Raw genomic sequence first — 17,672 nt, 5'->3', positions numbered from 1 at the left:
CCCACATCTCACCTAAAACACGGATCTCCTCCAAAACAGAAGACAGGCAAAATCCTCCTGCCACCCCACAAACACCAACCTCTTACCAAATGCTCAGGACACGGCTTTCCAGACCAGAAAACACAGCATCTGCTATCCTGCCTGTTGCCTGCCAAGCCCCCACAGGTACCACAGCTGACACGCTTCCCTGCAATCCGCAGGGAATTTGAAGCTGGCAGAGGTGAGTCCCACCCTGGCTAGCAGCACCACAGCTCAGCCGGGCACATGGGGTTGCCTGGCCCCCTTTATTGCTAAGGTTTTCCTTGTCAAAGCATCTTCCTTTTGAGGGTTTATGAACAGTTCTTAAAATGTTTCAGTTGAAGGTGATCTTTCACTAGTAGATATGTCAGAAAGTCATCTCTCATCTGCTCTTCAAGGGCTCATACCAACGAGATCTACTGTGCTGCAGTAGCAGGTCAGGCAACACGGAGAGGATTAGGGTAATTTTGGGTTTGGAGCACGGAGATGGAATAGAGAGCTTCAGGAGGTGCTTTCTAGCCCTGGCAATCCCGGGTTCAAAGCTCCCAAGGAGCATACCGCGACCGACACTTCTGAACCTGAGTGATCACGGTTGTTTGGCACCACTGCGCTGCTGCCAGTCAGCGAGCTTCAAGCTGGCACGGACACGCTGCCAGCTCTGCTGGCGAGGCAAGCGTGGCTCCTGCACGGCTGCACTGGTAGCTTTCTGCCTCGCTCCTGCATGCGCTACATCTCCGTTATCCTTCTGCACGTCGCTGTAACGCAGGCATTGAGAACACCGCTTTTTTGGACTGTGGCAGCACCCTCATCAGACAGCAATTCCTCTTCTGTGCCGCACCTCTCAACGCAATGAGACAGACAATACCCGACAACATAACTGATGGGAGATAATCAGGTAAGCAGAGACTGAAGACCTTATTCCCCTTCGCTGTATTAGTTTCTCCAATTACTACACACACATCACTTACTTTCCGGTTGTTTTTCATTAGGTGTTATCGATCTCACGAAATCCTGCGGCGTCATAAAAACCTCTGATTCACCGTGCTCGTTTATGACTTTCAAAGTGGCAAAGTATCTGAAGATTTTGTCCGGCGTGGAGTAGGCTCTGATCCTGTTCTCGTATTCCATCACCTGGAAATGAAATTTAAACCAGCATTACATGTGCACGGTTCCTCCCCCAACACCTACATTAGCACCTTAGTCCTCTGAAGGTTTTGCCACATGACAACAAAGTCGTGCGCAGCAACACAACGCTTGAAAGAAATAATGCTGAAAGGGTCAAAACTCCTCACACCCTCAGCCTTTGAACTACCAGGAAAGTACCAACTTCTGATGCCCCAGAATTAAGAACAAACACTAAAAGTCTTTACTATTGATAAGTTTTGACTCTTCGTGATGGCATAAAAAAGCACTAGTATCGCATCTGTGAATCTAAAGCAGCTCAACATTTTAACCGCAGTGTTGAGGGGTCTGATTTATGATTAATAAATGAAGTAAAAAAAAAAAAAAAGTCTTGGAGAGCTGGGAGAGACCTTTACTTTCAAGCTGAGTCTTGGAAAAAACGACTTGGAGCTGCAGCTGCTTCCTCAGTCACCCAACCTCATTTTTTCCTCTTTTTTATCACATTGGAAAAATTCTGCAGAAACATTCTTTACTCAGTCCTCTTCTCCCCACCAATCTGCCACTTGCTAACTCTGCCAGTAGTGATTATTTTGTACCTAGAACTGCTTTCCCCAACACACAGCTAGAATTGATCAAAGAGAACAGAAAGCTTTTATAAACAAAAATCTCAACATAAGACCACAAGGGAGGAAAAAGGCAAGACCTACACTTCATTATGTATTAGAGCAGCAGAAAACTTTCCTTCTTAGTTCAGCTTTTTATCCCTGCATTGCACACCATGTTTAACAGTCCATAATGTACTTGAAACCTTCAGTACTTCTGGCCAAGAGCCACAGGAAAAAAAAAAACCAAACAACCGAACCCAACGATCTGCTGGAAGAGAAGAGGCAAGATCAAGGGTACTGCCAAGGCATCTGTAGATCATTTACGGCTTTGGTCTTGTTTCAGCCTTGTCCTTTAACTCGAACAACTTCTCCACCCTGATGTTTATCAGAAGGAAAACACCCTCTCTAATTTTTCATATTTCTAGGATAAAACAAGCCAAAGGCTTTTAATCCCCCAACCCAGGCTTGGGTGAAATAGCTGGGGAAAGCAGAGCCTCTCTCCTCTACACTTGTTCCAGCTCAGCTCTCCGGCAGATGCAACCAGGGGACAAGCAACACGTGACAGAAGGTCCCACGGATTTGACGTTATCTAAAGCATTCTCCCTATTCTTCTTCATATCACCGTAGCTTTTTTTAAGATCAAGCCCATCAGGAACACAGAAATGTCCTTGCATTAACCAATACAACCAGCTCCCTCTTTCCCTGTAGCCACCTGCACAGAAGAAAATTTCTGTCACTACTCCCTTTTGTTACCAGCCTTTGCACCTAGAATCAAACTTCATCCCATTTCTATTGCTTCAGTCCACAGGGTCCTCCAAAGATAAGGGCACTGGATCAAAAGCAATTGTTTTATTGCCAAGTGACAAGTCACCATCTCTCAGCCGAACCGCAGTAGACGACAACACGCACTTCCCCAGCTCCTTCCAGCTGCACGTGTCTCTGCCCACAGCTCCCACCCGGCTGGCGGTAGCTTATTACGCCAACGTGATCTTTTGACTTGCGATTGCGGGCCCGTATCTCACGCCTTCCCATAGCATGGCCTGATATCGTTATGAAGAACACCCCACCCAACTTAGTCAGCCAAAACCCACAGTGCAGTACTTTTACCTTTGAGCAAGACAACTAAAACCAGCCACAGTGTCAGGCCCAGGACTGGAGCCGAGAGCAGACACCGCAGACCACAACCAACAGCTCCATCCATCCATGACACCCTTTCAACACAGCCTGCTTTCTAGCTAAAACACCTGTCTGCCTGAGACTTTACTGTTACTCCTGATTTTCCAAGTCGGTGGAATAATTTCTTGCAAGGCACAATCACACACTTTCCTTCAACCCAGCTAGGTAAGCTGTACCTCTTTTACTCAACAACTCCACTGCTGCACCAGAGGCGTCAGTCATAGAATCACAGAATCGTTTAGGCTGGAAAAGACCTTTCAGATCACCCAGTCCAACCATTAATCTAACATTACCAAGTCCACCACTCAACCAATTAAGGGCAGAGCACCAATTTCGTGTTTCCTGCCTTGGTGGCTGGATTATTTTTAATGAAAGTAAAAACTAGGAATCATTAAGATTGGAAAGGACCTCTAAGATCATCAGTCCAACCATCAACCCAACATCACCACGGCCACTAAACCATGTCCCAAAGTGCCACCTCTGCCCGTTTTTTGAACCCCTCCAGGGATGGGGACTCCACCACCTTCAAGACCATCTTCTTCTGACACAGTTTGCCATGTCTGGATGAAGAGAGATAAGCTGACCTACCACCTCCACGAAAGCTGAAAGCAACCCCCCTAAGCCCACTGCAGTATAAGGAATGGGTGTTACCTGTTAAGCAATTTGAGTTTCAGATCCGGAAGGGAACGTGATTATATACAGCTACTCAAAGTTTTGTGGGAAGCTACTGTTAATTTTAATTATTTGCAACCTTTTGAGTTCCAACAATTAGCCATAACATACACAAACCCCACAATTTTCTAGACAAATACATTCTTGAAAAATTATGAGGAACAACAGTCTTGAATAACTCACGATCCAGACCAAAAAAAGTATAATCTAAAACACTTTTTAGTATCTCACAGGCTGTCTTCATCACAACCGAAATCACACTTCTTCCTCAAACTCCCCTATGAGAAGTCAGCAAACACAGCAACACTTCTTCCCTTTTGCCCGCAGCTGAACTCACAATTACCTAATTTTTGCTAACATGATCTAATCAGCTGGCAAAAACTAACAAATACGCTACAACCCATCTCTCTGAGCTTCAAGACTGGCTTGAACATGAAGCCAGATCAAGAAGGGAACAGCCGAGATCCTACAAACAGGCTTGTTCAAGACCAAGTGCTACACACAGAGTGGGCAATAACATGGGTGCCCTGATCTCTCTACACAAACGCAGAGATAAAAAGCATGTGTGTAGGTATTTGGGTGTACACACCACCATTTGTGAGGATTTTTTTTTTTAACACTGCTTCTAAACAATCTGGACATGAAGTCATCCCAGACAAGTCTCTCCTCCCACGACCTCTCGCCTATGAAATACTCCAAAATATTTTCCTGGCAAAGCATGCGCCCAGGTGGCTGCCTTCCCCCAGTACACACCAGTCCTCGATGCAGTGGACGCCAGCCAAAAACTCTCATCCTGCCCCCAGAATTACAGCCTCATGTAATCAAGGGCCTCCAGAAAGATATTATGTGACCGAAAGGGAAGAGTCCATTTTTGGCATTTATTAATAGAGTAGGTACTGGAGGAGAAAGAGGAGCAAGTAATCACAGAATCATCGCATCGTTTAGGTTGGAAAAGCCCTTTAAGATCATCCAGTCCAACCATTAACCTACACTACCAAGTCTACTCTAAGCCAATCAAGGGTAGACCAGACTAAACCATGTCCCCAAGTGCCACCTCTGCCCGTTTTTTGAACCCCTCCAGGGATGGGGACTCCCCCACCTCTCTGGGCAGCCTGTTCCAATTCTTGACCACCCTTTCCATAAAGAAATTTTTCCTAATTTCCAATCTAAACCTCCCCTGGCGCAGCTTGAGCCCATTTCCTCTCGTCCTATCAGTAACTACATGGGAGAAGAAGAATCCCTGCTGCTCTACAAGAGCAAAGCTGCTGAGACAGTCAACGTTTATGCTAAACCTCAGGTTAAAAGGAAAAAAATTAAACCCTGTGCAGACATGAAAATAAAGCTGTAAATTAACATCTCAATTCACTTCCAGAGCATCACCAGGGCCTCCCTGACCGTGCGGCAGAACAGGGACTCTGGCAGTCCAGCTCCACTGCACACATCTTAGGCAGGGTAAATTAATTAGGATTTATTTTCCTTGGGTTTTCTAATGTAACGCACACTCAAAGGAAATCTTAGCGTGCCTAACACTCCTAAGGCAGCATACCTGCAAGGACCCAGCAAACCCTGCAAGCAGATCTTGATAAAGCAGTTCTAATGCTGCATGCAAACTCTTTTATCAAATTAATTATCATGCCAGCCCACCCACATCATGTATTACTTGCTCATTAGCCTTCGAACTATAGAAGCACTCAAACAATCTTTTCCCTTCCTCCCTCATGCAGTCAGGATCTACACATTGCATAGGCTGCAAGACAGCACGTGCCCTGGAACCAGCCACACACGATCCCAGCCCCAGCAGATGCCACGTGATTTCTATTTCAGCTTCCTCTTCACTGAATCACTACCCAAAATAGCGATGTCATGCCTAATGTATTATTTCACCACTAATCAACTTCATTAAAAGCAACATAGGGATAACAAACAAGTGTTTGTTATCTTTATCACTTTAATTTTTAATTGAAAGTGTTTATCAAAAAAACTTGTTTATCAAGTGTTATTCAATTAAGCTTAATTTTTTTTCTCAAAGAAAACCCCACACTATTTCCAAATGATTATGGGAAGAACTGGAAAGGGTTTTTACTGTGGGTTTTCTTGTCTTTTTTTTTTTTTTTTTTTTTTAAGACATATAGAAGAGTCAGGAATTCCCTAGGTGCTACGCTACTAATTAGGGGAGCGGCACATCCTGGGAGCAGCCCCGATTTTGAGTCAGGAGCTGGGGCACACCTTCCAATGTCATCTGAGCTGGAAACATCTAAACATACCTCCTGAGATGACTCACTAGGTCAACCGCTGATCAAACACCAAGCCCACAACGGAGCCGCTCGAACATCAACACGGAACCCAGCACCCGGGCGACCAGCAGTTACATCCTGCATTAAACCAAGCAAAAGCAACACTGGCGTTCAGGTCACAGAAGGTACGTTCCGTCTTAAGGCTGGAGAGAAAAGGGCTTGTGTTGGCAAAAAGGTCGTGAGGTCTGTTTTAAACAGTGCTCTCCCCACTGAAATTGCTGCTCCCGAGTCAAGTGCTGTAGGATGAAGGAAGGCTGGGGACTGAGAAGGGATCCAGGCTGCACGGCGTTCCCACCGGACCTCTTGGGCACCCTCCACGCTTGGCTCACGTCTTACTTGGAAAGCGTGGCCACATTCCTCCCTGCCTAGTATGGGAAGCAAAGTGCTGGTCAATGCAGGCACATCTCCTAACAACTGGAATAAAAGTCCTTGCTTGCAAACAAACGTTCTCTGGCTTCCCTAGCCAGAAGCAACCAGCCACCTAAGACAAAAAAAAAAATCAGTCATGACATTTGTTGTATCAACAAATGTTCTTTTTTAAAAACAAGAGCGTGGATGAAGGTGGATTGTTTCTTTGCTCTTTGCAACCTGCCTCCATCTGCTGACACTGGAAAAAATAACCCGCTTTTCTTGAGTGGTACTGGCAAGAGTTGAAGTTTTGCTGAAGCTGTCAGAGTACCTGACACCCTGATGCCAAGAAAATTAGCGGAGGCCGAGAACCCATATTCCTGGACAATTCTGAGTATCTTAGCATAGCATCTTACAACATAACTTCACTGAGCTGCCACCAGCATGTCACAACAGGGAGAGTTTGGAGCCCCAAATACCTCAAGGCACTTGAAATTTCAAGTTGTGTAATCTACTCTAACCAAGAACAGAATATGATTCAGCAACTTCAAACAAAACCGCCCTTAATTTTTTATGAAAAGCTGTTAAGCCACTCTATACGACTATCCACAATTTAACAGCTAATGAGATGCAGCCTCCAGGATACAGACTTAAAAAGATTTATCAGAAGCAAATCATACAGAAAGGAATTGTGAAGAGCATATACTCCCGCTCTCCTCTTTAGCACTGCAAAGATATTAAATCATCAAACACAGCCCAATAAAACTGACATCCAGACAGGTTTAAAAAATGAAATACTGCTGTCTGCCAACTCTCAGTTACAGGACTCTCCATCAGACCAAATCGTACATCTTGTAATAACAGTGGTTACAGACAGTACCAAACTAGTTGTCAGGCAGTTCTGAGGAGCCCAGAGCTCTCAGGATTGCCCAACAGTGAAGGCAGGTCACAAGCTGACAATAAGTTCATTACTCAAGCTTTCCTCCTCTTGAAAATGTGTCCGATATGAAAATTAAATACGCATAAGCATCAACAGAGATGCACGACTAACCACGAATAGGGAGTGAGGCTGTATTTCAGCAACTACGTTTACATGGAATGATTAAAGGAAAAATTAAAGTTCGCCTTTCCTATAACCCTCCTTTCCACACTCATCCGCTACTTCTTCCTACAAGACGCTGTGTACGTTCACAAGCAAACAGACGGACTCACGGAGACACACGTGCTGGATGCCCTAGATGGTTTTAAAGCTTTTGTGCCGATTCCCTACTTTGCATGCACCATCCTAACAGCCGTAAAAGCAGGAGCCTTGATTTCCGAGTGAGCCACTTCTCAGACATCCAACTGGAGATGGGAAAAGAGGTCACCATTTCAGAGGATCAGTGTACTGTGCTTTCCAAATAAACAAGTTTCAACCTAAAGAAATTCAAGGTAGCATGCCAAGCCAAGAAAGTAGGTTCCCAAAACAGTAACGTCCCTTAGAAAATAAAGACAAATACAGAGCACAAGTCAGACTCTATACACGCGCTGTACCACAATCTGAATAAAACGTTCTGCAAATCCTCCCTTTTTCCAGTACAGTGCAATGGCTGCAGGTGTAACACACCCAGGTTTGGTACCTTACGGTCCCTGAACCCGGAACGCTTCTTCCTCTTCCCTTCCGGCCGAGCCTCCTCGTCGCCCGATGCAACGGCCTTTCTACCCTCACCGCCACCGCTCTCCTCCTCCTCCTCCTCCTCGTGCTTCCCCTTCTCGTTCGGCTCTGTCCTCAGATTGTGCTTTACAGAGGACGAGTCTTCTGCATAGGCCCTGTACAAGGCAAAAGAAAACACCGGTTTAGGATATTATTGAGGGGGGTGCTAAGGCTACAAAGGTGGCCCTACAAGGCTCTCCCCGAATGAAACACTTGTTACACTTCAGCGTGGAGGATGGCAAAGCAAAAGCAAAGAAGTGATCAGTCTCCTTGGAATATTGCGTGCTTCTCCCTGCTGTAATCAAGTTTCCACCCCGTCACCCGAAACCCCAAACTAATAATCACGGTAAGTCTTCCCAGTCCAAGAACACCAGAGCAAATCAGTCAGTGAATTTTTGTACCCTCTCCCAACAAATACACATGCAAGAAAGACTGGGAAGGGTATACCATACCTCCTCTAGCGCTAAATTCACTCCCGCAAAAAAGATTTTATATAAAAAGTGACAGAAGTGTGTTTTACCATCAGCATTGCAGGATTCAGAAAGAATAGCCTCTTTGTTTCAGCTCAACTGATTTATTTTCTATCTCCAGCAGGTGACAGGCCGTTTTATTTCCCTCTTCCACCAGTGACTCTTCTAAATTCCAGTGCTACAGGATTTGTGACGACAAAAACTGGAGTTCTGTCCTCGAGCTGGAAATGCAACTCTGGCGAAGGACCCCCGTCCCTTGCTGTCTGAATACAAAGATCTTCAGCGACCATGTTTGTAGAGCAAGACTCGATACTCAAAAATCGCTCAGTCTAAGCCACGAGCAACTGGCAGAATTGCAACTGGCAATAGGGTGGTTAACTAAAAAGCAGGATAAATCCATAAGCCAAACAATGCTATGGCTTTCCTGTGCTTATCCTGTAAAGCTGTTTATAACCAGACAGAGCTCAGACCAGACGAACATCAGTGAAATCATCATCTCTAAGGATACATTAACATGTCACAAGCACAAAGAGAACAGTTTGATGAAATTATTTCTCATTCTGAAGAGCTCAAACAGCTCAGGCAAACAGCCTAGCCTGCCTGTAACTTAAGCGAAGCCACCTTTACTTCACGTTCCTGGTGATTTATTTTGGACTAATCACGGGGTACAGGGCTCGCATGCAGTTAGGTGCCACTCGTTAGCCAGCAGCCTTCAGATGAAGGCTGGTACTCCGGTACTCCCAGTAACTGTGAACACGGTCATTTACAGCTGCATGACTTTATTCAAGAAAGGCTGCCTTGGGAGAAAAAACCAAAACAAACCAAGATTTTTTTAAGTCTCCCAAGCTCTTCAGCAAAAGGCTACACATATTTCATTCTACCAGTTTCCTGGAAAACACAGATGTGGTATGTAAAATTAACAGAGAAGAGTCTGTGCCTGTCTCCCCAGCAATACACAGCTTTGCAGCAGTCTCGGCGCATCATCTTCCAAAGAGAAAAAATGTGGGTAGGAGCTCCTTCAATTAATTTAAATGGTACCAAAATAAAAGACAACTCACTCTTTACCGACATCCAATGATTCACTAACAGTCGCCATACAGGATAAATGGGGAAGGACTAAAGAACTCAGATCCTTCCACAGTACTGGTGGGAAGCAAAAACTTTATTATTCTAGAATAAACTCCCAAAGAGCATACTTAAGAATAGAGTGAATCATGACGAAAGCAAATTAACTTTTGTTATATTGTGGTAAGTACTTCAGCAAACTACCGAAAGCACTTGAACAACCACCATCGAGTTCCCTGCATTGCTTTGAAATGTGATAATCCATGGCACTACAGCTGGGTTAAAGCAGTTCAGAGGTTTCTAGTCCACGCTGGGACAAGATACAACTCCATCGCAAGGGTTTGTTTTAATAAAATACGCCAATGCTTGGTGAAGAGCGGTACTCACCAAGCCTTTTCACACAAAATCAAGTCTAACATGCCAGCCTTTCCTTTCTGAAAAGGTCTTGAGCCTTTATCTGCCAATATATGTTCTTAAGTCTTAAAAGCAAACCACCATCTTTAAGACTTCCACTGAACCAAACTTTCCGAGACAGGATCCAAACCTGAGATAAGATACTGATAAGTAGCTCCCCAGAAGAGCCAGACAGCCGATCTGTCTCTTGGAGCACAAAGTCCATGCTGGCACCTCTCCTGAAGCCCTTCCTGAAAGTTTAATCAGCACTGGCACGTCCTTGAGGAGCTGTGGTTTTGGCTGATACACAGTTTGCTAGAACAAGCTGTTGCCAGCTGAGGCTACAGCAGCAGCGCTGACAAGGAAAGCCCTTGTGTAGGCAAGACACCAGTCTTAAGCAGCTCTGAGAGAACCTCTTGGGATAAGGTCCTGGGGAGAAAAAAGCAGTAGAAAATCGATTGCTTATCTACACAACCAAGCTAGTCTGTATGAAACATGCCAGAGAATAGTTGTACCAGTGAAGATTTGCTCCTGTAATGCTTGACTGACAGCTAGCAAGCCAGAGAAGGGGTAGATGAAATTCAAAATCAAACATTTTCAGCAAATCCTACGCATTCCTTCAATCCATCACGCTGTCAAGCCAGTTGGCTACAGCAATACAGATGTAGGCTGTTTGAATACAGTCAGCTTTTTCCCCCGCCTCTAGTTCACCTAGGTAATTAACTCTGCTCTACAGTTAGATCACCTTCCCAGCATACAAGCAAGATGGGCCACGAGAATAAAAGCAGAACTTGTAGTCTACTTCTCAAGCAAGGTTTCAAACAGTACCTGCTATTCCTCACCTTCGGGCCACGGTCCAAACTACTCACTGAATTAACCATTGAATGATCTGCTCTCCACGTACAGCTACTACTCTGTGTATTTTACATCCTGCACAACCATCCTCTGTTGAAATTCTTGGCTTCCAACACCTGCAACTTCCATACTGCACCCGCATAAAGGAGTCTTTCAACGCAGATGTCAGCGTACAGCTGGAAAAACCCCATAGCTCCAGAAATATCCACCCTGCTGGCCTGCCATCGGCAAGTGAAGACCCTCCACCTCCTTTTTTGATGAGACTGACTTTCCAACGCCATGTCTGTTGCTACAGCTTCTGCACAAAAGGGAAATGAAAATACAAAGACTCCCTTCACCGTGTGCCCAGGCTGGCTGCCAGCCTCTCTCCACGGAGTGTGCCTGCCCCGGATCCTAGCTGCCAAGATTCAACCCTCCCAGTCTCTTCGGGTTTTTTACCCCCCGCCCCCCCAGCCAGTGAATTGAATTTGAGGCAAAGACTGTATTTCACACCTACTTAGTAATCTCTTCTTTTAATCCTTGGAGAAAGCCGACAATCAAGTGTAAGATTAGGTTCATCATCCCCAGAGAAAACCGCCTAGCTACCAGGGAGGACTACTCAATGCTAAATTCCCACTTAGCAAATCATTCTTTGAGAAAGCCAAATGCGTGCAACCGTAGGACATACATCCACGAAGGATCCCAGGACTCACACCAGGCATTGGCAAGGTAGTCCACAGTTGCAGGTCTTCCCATTACAGAAATCACAATGCCTCAAGTAAAAATATTTTTCTTCTTTTTTGAGAGACAGAAGCAGAACAGTGTGTTAAAAGAACACAGCTTCGTGCCAGAGATAACAGCGCTCACTTATTCTAATCCTGAAGAGAGTGGAAAAGTCCTCAGCTATCAGATGCTATTTAGTCTCAGAAAGAAACACAGGAGATCTAACAAGAATTTGGGCACTCAGGAGTCAGCAAAGACCTTGCCACCACACAAAAAGCAGGAGAGAGGAATCCTGCCTGACAGATGCGTCCTTCAGTTGAATAGAGTTGCCACTCTCCTTGCATGTAAACATCTGGAGACATCCAAGTGAGGTTTAAAAGCCACTTAAAACTTCAGGCTTTCATATTGAAATGCAAAAGCAAGTTTGGACACAACACTCATAAAAATAGGCAACCTCCAGGGATAGGAAGTACTTTAATTGAGGAGCTCTGTCTCACCCTCAACTCAACCATGTTCAGCAACTAAATTAGTTAGCTGAAACTTTAATAAGAAATTAACCGGAAATGATGAAGATCCACAGCCTAATTTTTCAGGATGTCACCCCACTCACAGGGCTTTTTACTACTTTGCTTCCTTCCTCATCTTTCACGGTATTTGACACTGACATAAATTAGCACAATGAATTTGTGGCAAGAACTGCAACGAACACACCAAAATTAAGACAGATTCCGGAGATGAACGTGAACAATTAGACTGAAGAGACAGCTCTGGATACGAGCCATAGCCTAAAATAGGTCCAAGAACATAACGAGACGGCAGCGTAGCCTGCGAGATGCGCGCGTCCTCCCTTCCACCCCAGCTCGCAGCAGGAACGTCCCTGCAGAAAGCGCCTTCAGCTACTGACAGAGCTGGACCAACTGGAGAAGATCCGACAGGGAGCAGCAGGAATGGTTAAGCGTCCAGAACACACTGTGGAAAAAACTGACCTAAGTAAGTCAGATTGCTGTAAGAAAGATGGAAAAGAGGAAGGCGAGATAACTGTGATTTATATAAAAGAGCTGCTGCAGGACTGTTCTCCTGGTCCAGCGAGGACAGGACAAGACACAGGACATGTGCTTAGGGACATCATAAGGGAAGAGACTTATACACCAGGGGAAGGAGGAGAAGCCTGTGCATACATACATGTACATACACAGAAAGCGTTTCATGTTCAGGACGGGAACGCTGGAATCAGCTGCCGGGGAGGATTTATTCCATCACTGCTCTCTCCATCACCAGGGAATTGCTAAAAATAGGTGAGACAGCTGCCTGTCAGGGCTAGCTTGGAGGCACCCAGACCTGCCTTGGCAGCAGACTAGCTGATTTCTCATGCTCCCTCCCACACGCCTCTGCCGCAGCCCAGTTTAGGCACTGGCACCAGCACGTGGGCGCAGACGGACGGGCCAGAGCATGAGGACCTCTGCTTCAAGCCCCTTGAAGGGGACTACTCTGAAAAAGATGAACCTGAATGGTTTTAAGTCAGTCTTACCAGCTAACTTGGATCATGTGGCATAACACGCTGCTCTTAGAGATGACTCCCCGATAGCCCGCAGAGGCAAATAATTGCTTCACGAAGGCTGTCAACCCTAACAACGCACGCTGGAGGCATCCTACTGACGTTACCCTCATATCCTCATAAAATAGAAATCTGCTAATTTCTGAATCCAGGAGATGCTGCTTACATTTCCAAACAGAGCTCACCCCGAGCGGGGTACGGGACCGGGGTACGGGACCGTACCCCCGAGCTGCAGCCCTGAGGGGTGCACACAGCTACAACTCGGATAACATTTGGCATGCACAGAGCTGCAAGCCTGTGCTCCTCACCCCCCAAACACCCTGCTCGCTTGAACTTCTCTTGATCCGAACTGTACTTTGAAGGCTGATGGGCTTGATAGCTTCTTTTTTCCCCGCCAAGAAAACAGCGGTTGCTTTCAGTCACTGCTCCAGCTCCCCTTGTATTTGCTCCTGGGCATGCAGACAGTACAGCAAGGGAAGGTAACTGAACAAAAAAAAGCGAGGCTCGCAGAGATAGCAAGAAGCATGAGGTAGGATGACCACACGAACCCAGTAAGATCACAGCTGGCATCCTATTCTCTATCCCTTGTCCCCCCAAAAGACAGCAAGCTCAACACCCTTCACCACTGCCGCTCACCAGCGTTTGTTGTCAAGGAAAAAATATCTTAGGTTGGGAAAGTAAGGGAGGCAAAGCTCTGATGCTACAAGCTTTTTAAGGTGCCCTCAATAAACACTGAAAGTCTTTTTTTCCCCCCTTGGTTTCTTATTATTTCTTACAATACTTGTGGGTTTGTATGAGCCTGACTATATAAAGCTTGCAATTATGAGCCAGATCAACAGACACAAGTAAGTCTGACTTAGAATGACAACTACCAACTGCTGAAGATTGTTTTATGGGGTATTCAAAGCTTAAAGCCAAGGGTGAGAAGGATGCCGTAACTGCTAAAAAAATACAAGCGAAAAAACTCACAGCTTTAGTTCAGAAGAAGGCAAGCCCTGTAAAAATAAGGCAACAGAAAAGATGAGAAGAGAAAGTTAAATATACTCCGTATAAATTGAAAGCCAGATACTGTAGAAAATTGATAAGGGACACACAAGCACTCAAGGAGGAGGCAATGACCAAGATAACACGATCTTTTTATTGTCCAAGTTATCAAAAATAACAAGGAGCGTGTAATAAATTGAGATTATTGTTTACCATGTTATTGGAAGTGACAGAACTATATACTTCCAAGTGAACACTTACTCTGTTTACAATGCTTTATATTCTATATATCCTGATCTTATAAGGAGAGAACACAGCCACCCTCTCTGCGCTTGAATGGTAGCAAAGGTCTATGTAACACAGCAACACTACAAATACGTATTTTCTACTGAGGTCTTTATAAAGCTTTCTGCAGAAGTCTGAGGTTTAGTTTTATTAAGAGTTGGCTGAGACTCTCTGCCCAACTGCTGTTGATGTTCAGTAAGCTTTAACTCATTGCTATTAATAATTAAAAAGAGTAAAACAGGGCAATGGGTGTTATTGCAGACCGGTTATTTAGACAAAGACTGATGTTGGACAGAGGAGACAAGCTGATCTAGGCTTTCTAATTAAAGGAGGGTAAAGAAGAATTTCATGACAGTCAACAAGGGCTTATGGAAAATAAGTCTTATGCTAAACAGATGTCATTTCTTGATGAAATTACCAGTGTTGTTGATAATCGCAGTAGCATTCACTTAAAAAAAAAAAATGCAAGTTCTCACACTGTATTATTCCACTTGCCACTAAATGATAGCATACTGTGATTAATAAGCCAGAGCAACACAAAAATCAACACGAAACATGCAATGGATTAAAAACTGGTTAATAACATGCTTCAAAATGAGCATTTGATCATCAACACGTGGCTGAGCTTGCAAGCCCTGACAAGGGTAAGTTCCTGGCCCTACGCCACCTCTTTTATTAATGAGCTAGAAGAGGAGAGTCCCTGGGTCCCCTGCCTTCTATCAGTCAAGATTCAGAGAGAACCCGAAATCACAGTCTCGCTCGCTCAGTAAGCCGAGCACAAGCAAGCACACAATACCCATCAAGATGGCCAAAGAGCGAGGGGAACATCCAGGCACAACGAGCAGAGACGTGTTTATGTGACTAGTTTCATCCATACTAGACTTTAATGCCTGTGAAAGCCACTTTGTGCTTTAGTGGATCATCAGCTGATCCTAACTCCCAGTGAATCATTGCAGTCTTAAGGACAAATGTAAACTCTGTAAGTACAAGTACAGGAATCTCAAATCACGGCTAAATATTAAACAGCGCTCCCGTTTGGCACTGAGGCAGCCCTCCTAGGCTACTGTGCTCAGGCTCTTCAGCTTTTTAGCATCTTTTTTCTCTAAATCCTACTCAATCAAAAGCCACAAATTAAATATTTAGTAGGGTAGGTTTTTTCGGAGTCAGAGAGCTTACTCCTCCCACGCTGAGATAAAGGAGTAAATTGATCATAGCTTGCGTTCCTGGTAGAGGAACAGGCTGGAAAGCTCTGTAACCTAATAACAAAACCAAGAAATGGCTGAAAGTAGGCACTAGCATGCACTGAGGCCGACGATAACAGAGCCTGGTACACAGTGCAGGCAATTAACAATTTCCCTGATGTACAGATTCTCTTCCCCCAATGGTTACTGAAAAGCCAAGACTGAGCGGGCTCCTCCCGCTGAAGGGGGAGGAGATAAGCTCCGGCTCAAGCAGAGCTTAGCCAAGGCAAGCAGTAATTCTGGGGAGCTGTCTGCATTACGTCTACTTGCACCCGCAGCAATCGAGGAGTTCATTTGCGCTGAAGCACTGTTCACTTACCAGGCGTGTTATACACATCTAATATCAACTAAAGAAAAACTGATGTGAATTGTGACTTTCAATATTTATTTTTTCCAAGTTCCTTGAAAATATTTAGCTTGTCTGTGAGGACAGACAAATCAGATCTCTCTGCAAATATAAAATGTGAACACGAATTCATTAATCCAACACACACTATTTTCCATCTAGTTTAACCAGCCTGTATCTATAATTAAGCATCGTGAAGAACTCTCTTAAGAAAGAGCAGCCCCAGCACCCAGTTACCTGGCAAGGAAGGAACGTGAATTCTCATCAGCATCTGTTCCCTTTCCCAGACCATCCGCAATAACACAACAAGCCATGAAGTGAAGATGTGCTACAACATCAATCACCGCAGCAGCTGGTTTTGTTGTGCAAACTACAGGCTCGGGCCTGCAGGGCAGTAAGAAATGGGTGAGCCTATTCACATGCACAGAGCAAAGCAGGTGTTTCCACACCAGAGCGTTTTATAGGCTCCCAACAAGCAGTTTTTGTCTATCTGACCGTCCTACTCCATCCATCTTCATTTCCATTGAGGACACGGGAACACAAGGGAGCAAATGTAGAGCTATGATAAGTGGTGTTGCCAGAGGACTAAACTTATATAAAATAATTCTCTAGAAATAGAGAGGAACTCGAGCAGGTCAGTGGGGAAGAAGAAAGGAAGAGTGCTCCGAGCATCTGACCACCAACTCACAGCTAGAACGTGCAAGATGGGGTTGTTTAAATGCAGGGAACATCGTATTGCTTCGGGGAACCAAAGGAGTGCTAAATCTTTAACCGACTTATGGAAAGAGGCATGTAGGCTACAAGATCCCTTGTGGGGGAAGCGAGATCCCTTCAGATTTCTTAATTCCCATGAAACCTGGTCTTTAGCTAAAAGCAGACAGCAGGGGAAGATCATGGGAGGTCACTCAGAGACAGGGCTACCACCACAGCTTTCAGGCCATACCATTATTCACAACTGGAAGACCAGAGAAGGTCATTCCTGGCACCACTTTTTCCTCTCCAGTCTGGGATGCGTTCACATAGCTGCACGCTTCTGAGAATTTGGCCTCATGCTCCTGGGACAAAAGTCACAATGAATTCAGCTGCAAGTCGAGGAGGGAGCAATCCCCCGCTATGTCTCTATTAATACTATTGAAAAACTGTTCTGCTCTAACATAAACTCTAGGGTATTTAATAGCATTATTCCCTTCCCAGCCTGTACCTCATGCAATCCCTCAGCCTTTTTGGCAGACTGAAAGCAGATGGGCTGCGTCATGGTTAAACGAAGCCTCCTCAACCTCACAAGCCTTTTGTTCTCTTCAGCTGGCCACACGAGCAGCAATAACACATGATCCCATATGTGGTCTAGACACCAAAAAAACCCAAAAAACCAAAAAAACCCAAAAAACCCACGTAGCTTCCACCAGCAAGCCTCAGCAACAGCCAACTGCAGGAGACAGCTGAAGCTGTAGAAGTTTGCCAAAGTAAGAAGCGATAAAAGAACCCCAAGGTTAGGCTAATTTCTGTTTTAAAGCCTTAATTAATGAACATTATGCCCATCCCTAGTCTTCTCCCTCGCTTCCTCCCCGCAGATCCAACCTTTAGCACAGCCCAGAAGGCAGCTGGGCCATCGGGTGGTGGTGGACACCGAACATCGTAAGAAAGCGACAGCCGTGACAAGACTAGACCCTAAAGGGGTGACACTCAATAACTGCACTGGCACTTTACTTCCAAATCAGGAACTAATCAAAACTACGTGATATTTACAATATCTGCATTTCCTCTACTGAGCCAGGAAATTGTTCCCCCTACTCCACTCCCAAATGATGTGACTTCTTGGAGAGATGTTGCCTTCCAGATTGCTACTGG

The 17,672-nt window shown here is 45.1% G+C and overlaps 1 protein-coding gene across 2 annotated transcripts in view; it reads right to left on the bottom strand.

Annotated features, from left to right (window-relative positions):
• Nucleotides 1–17,672, bottom strand: part of MICU1 (mitochondrial calcium uptake 1) — a 116,221-nt gene that overhangs the window by 80,123 nt on the left and 18,426 nt on the right. For both annotated transcript variants that reach the window (XM_075717732.1, XM_075717731.1), the window contains exons 4-5: nucleotides 7,855–8,044; nucleotides 987–1,149 (exon numbers count right to left, since the gene is read on the bottom strand). In XM_075717732.1, the coding sequence (XP_075573847.1) occupies nucleotides 987–1,149; nucleotides 7,855–8,044 (353 nt within the window). The remainder of the gene's footprint in view (nucleotides 1–986; nucleotides 1,150–7,854; nucleotides 8,045–17,672) is intronic.

Source organism: Pelecanus crispus, chromosome 10, assembly GCF_030463565.1.
Source record: "Pelecanus crispus isolate bPelCri1 chromosome 10, bPelCri1.pri, whole genome shotgun sequence".
In the NCBI taxonomy this organism is placed as follows: Eukaryota; Metazoa; Chordata; class Aves; order Pelecaniformes; family Pelecanidae; genus Pelecanus; species Pelecanus crispus.
The sequence above is the reverse complement of the archived record's forward strand: the minus strand, read 5'-3'. Positions and strand labels throughout refer to the sequence as shown.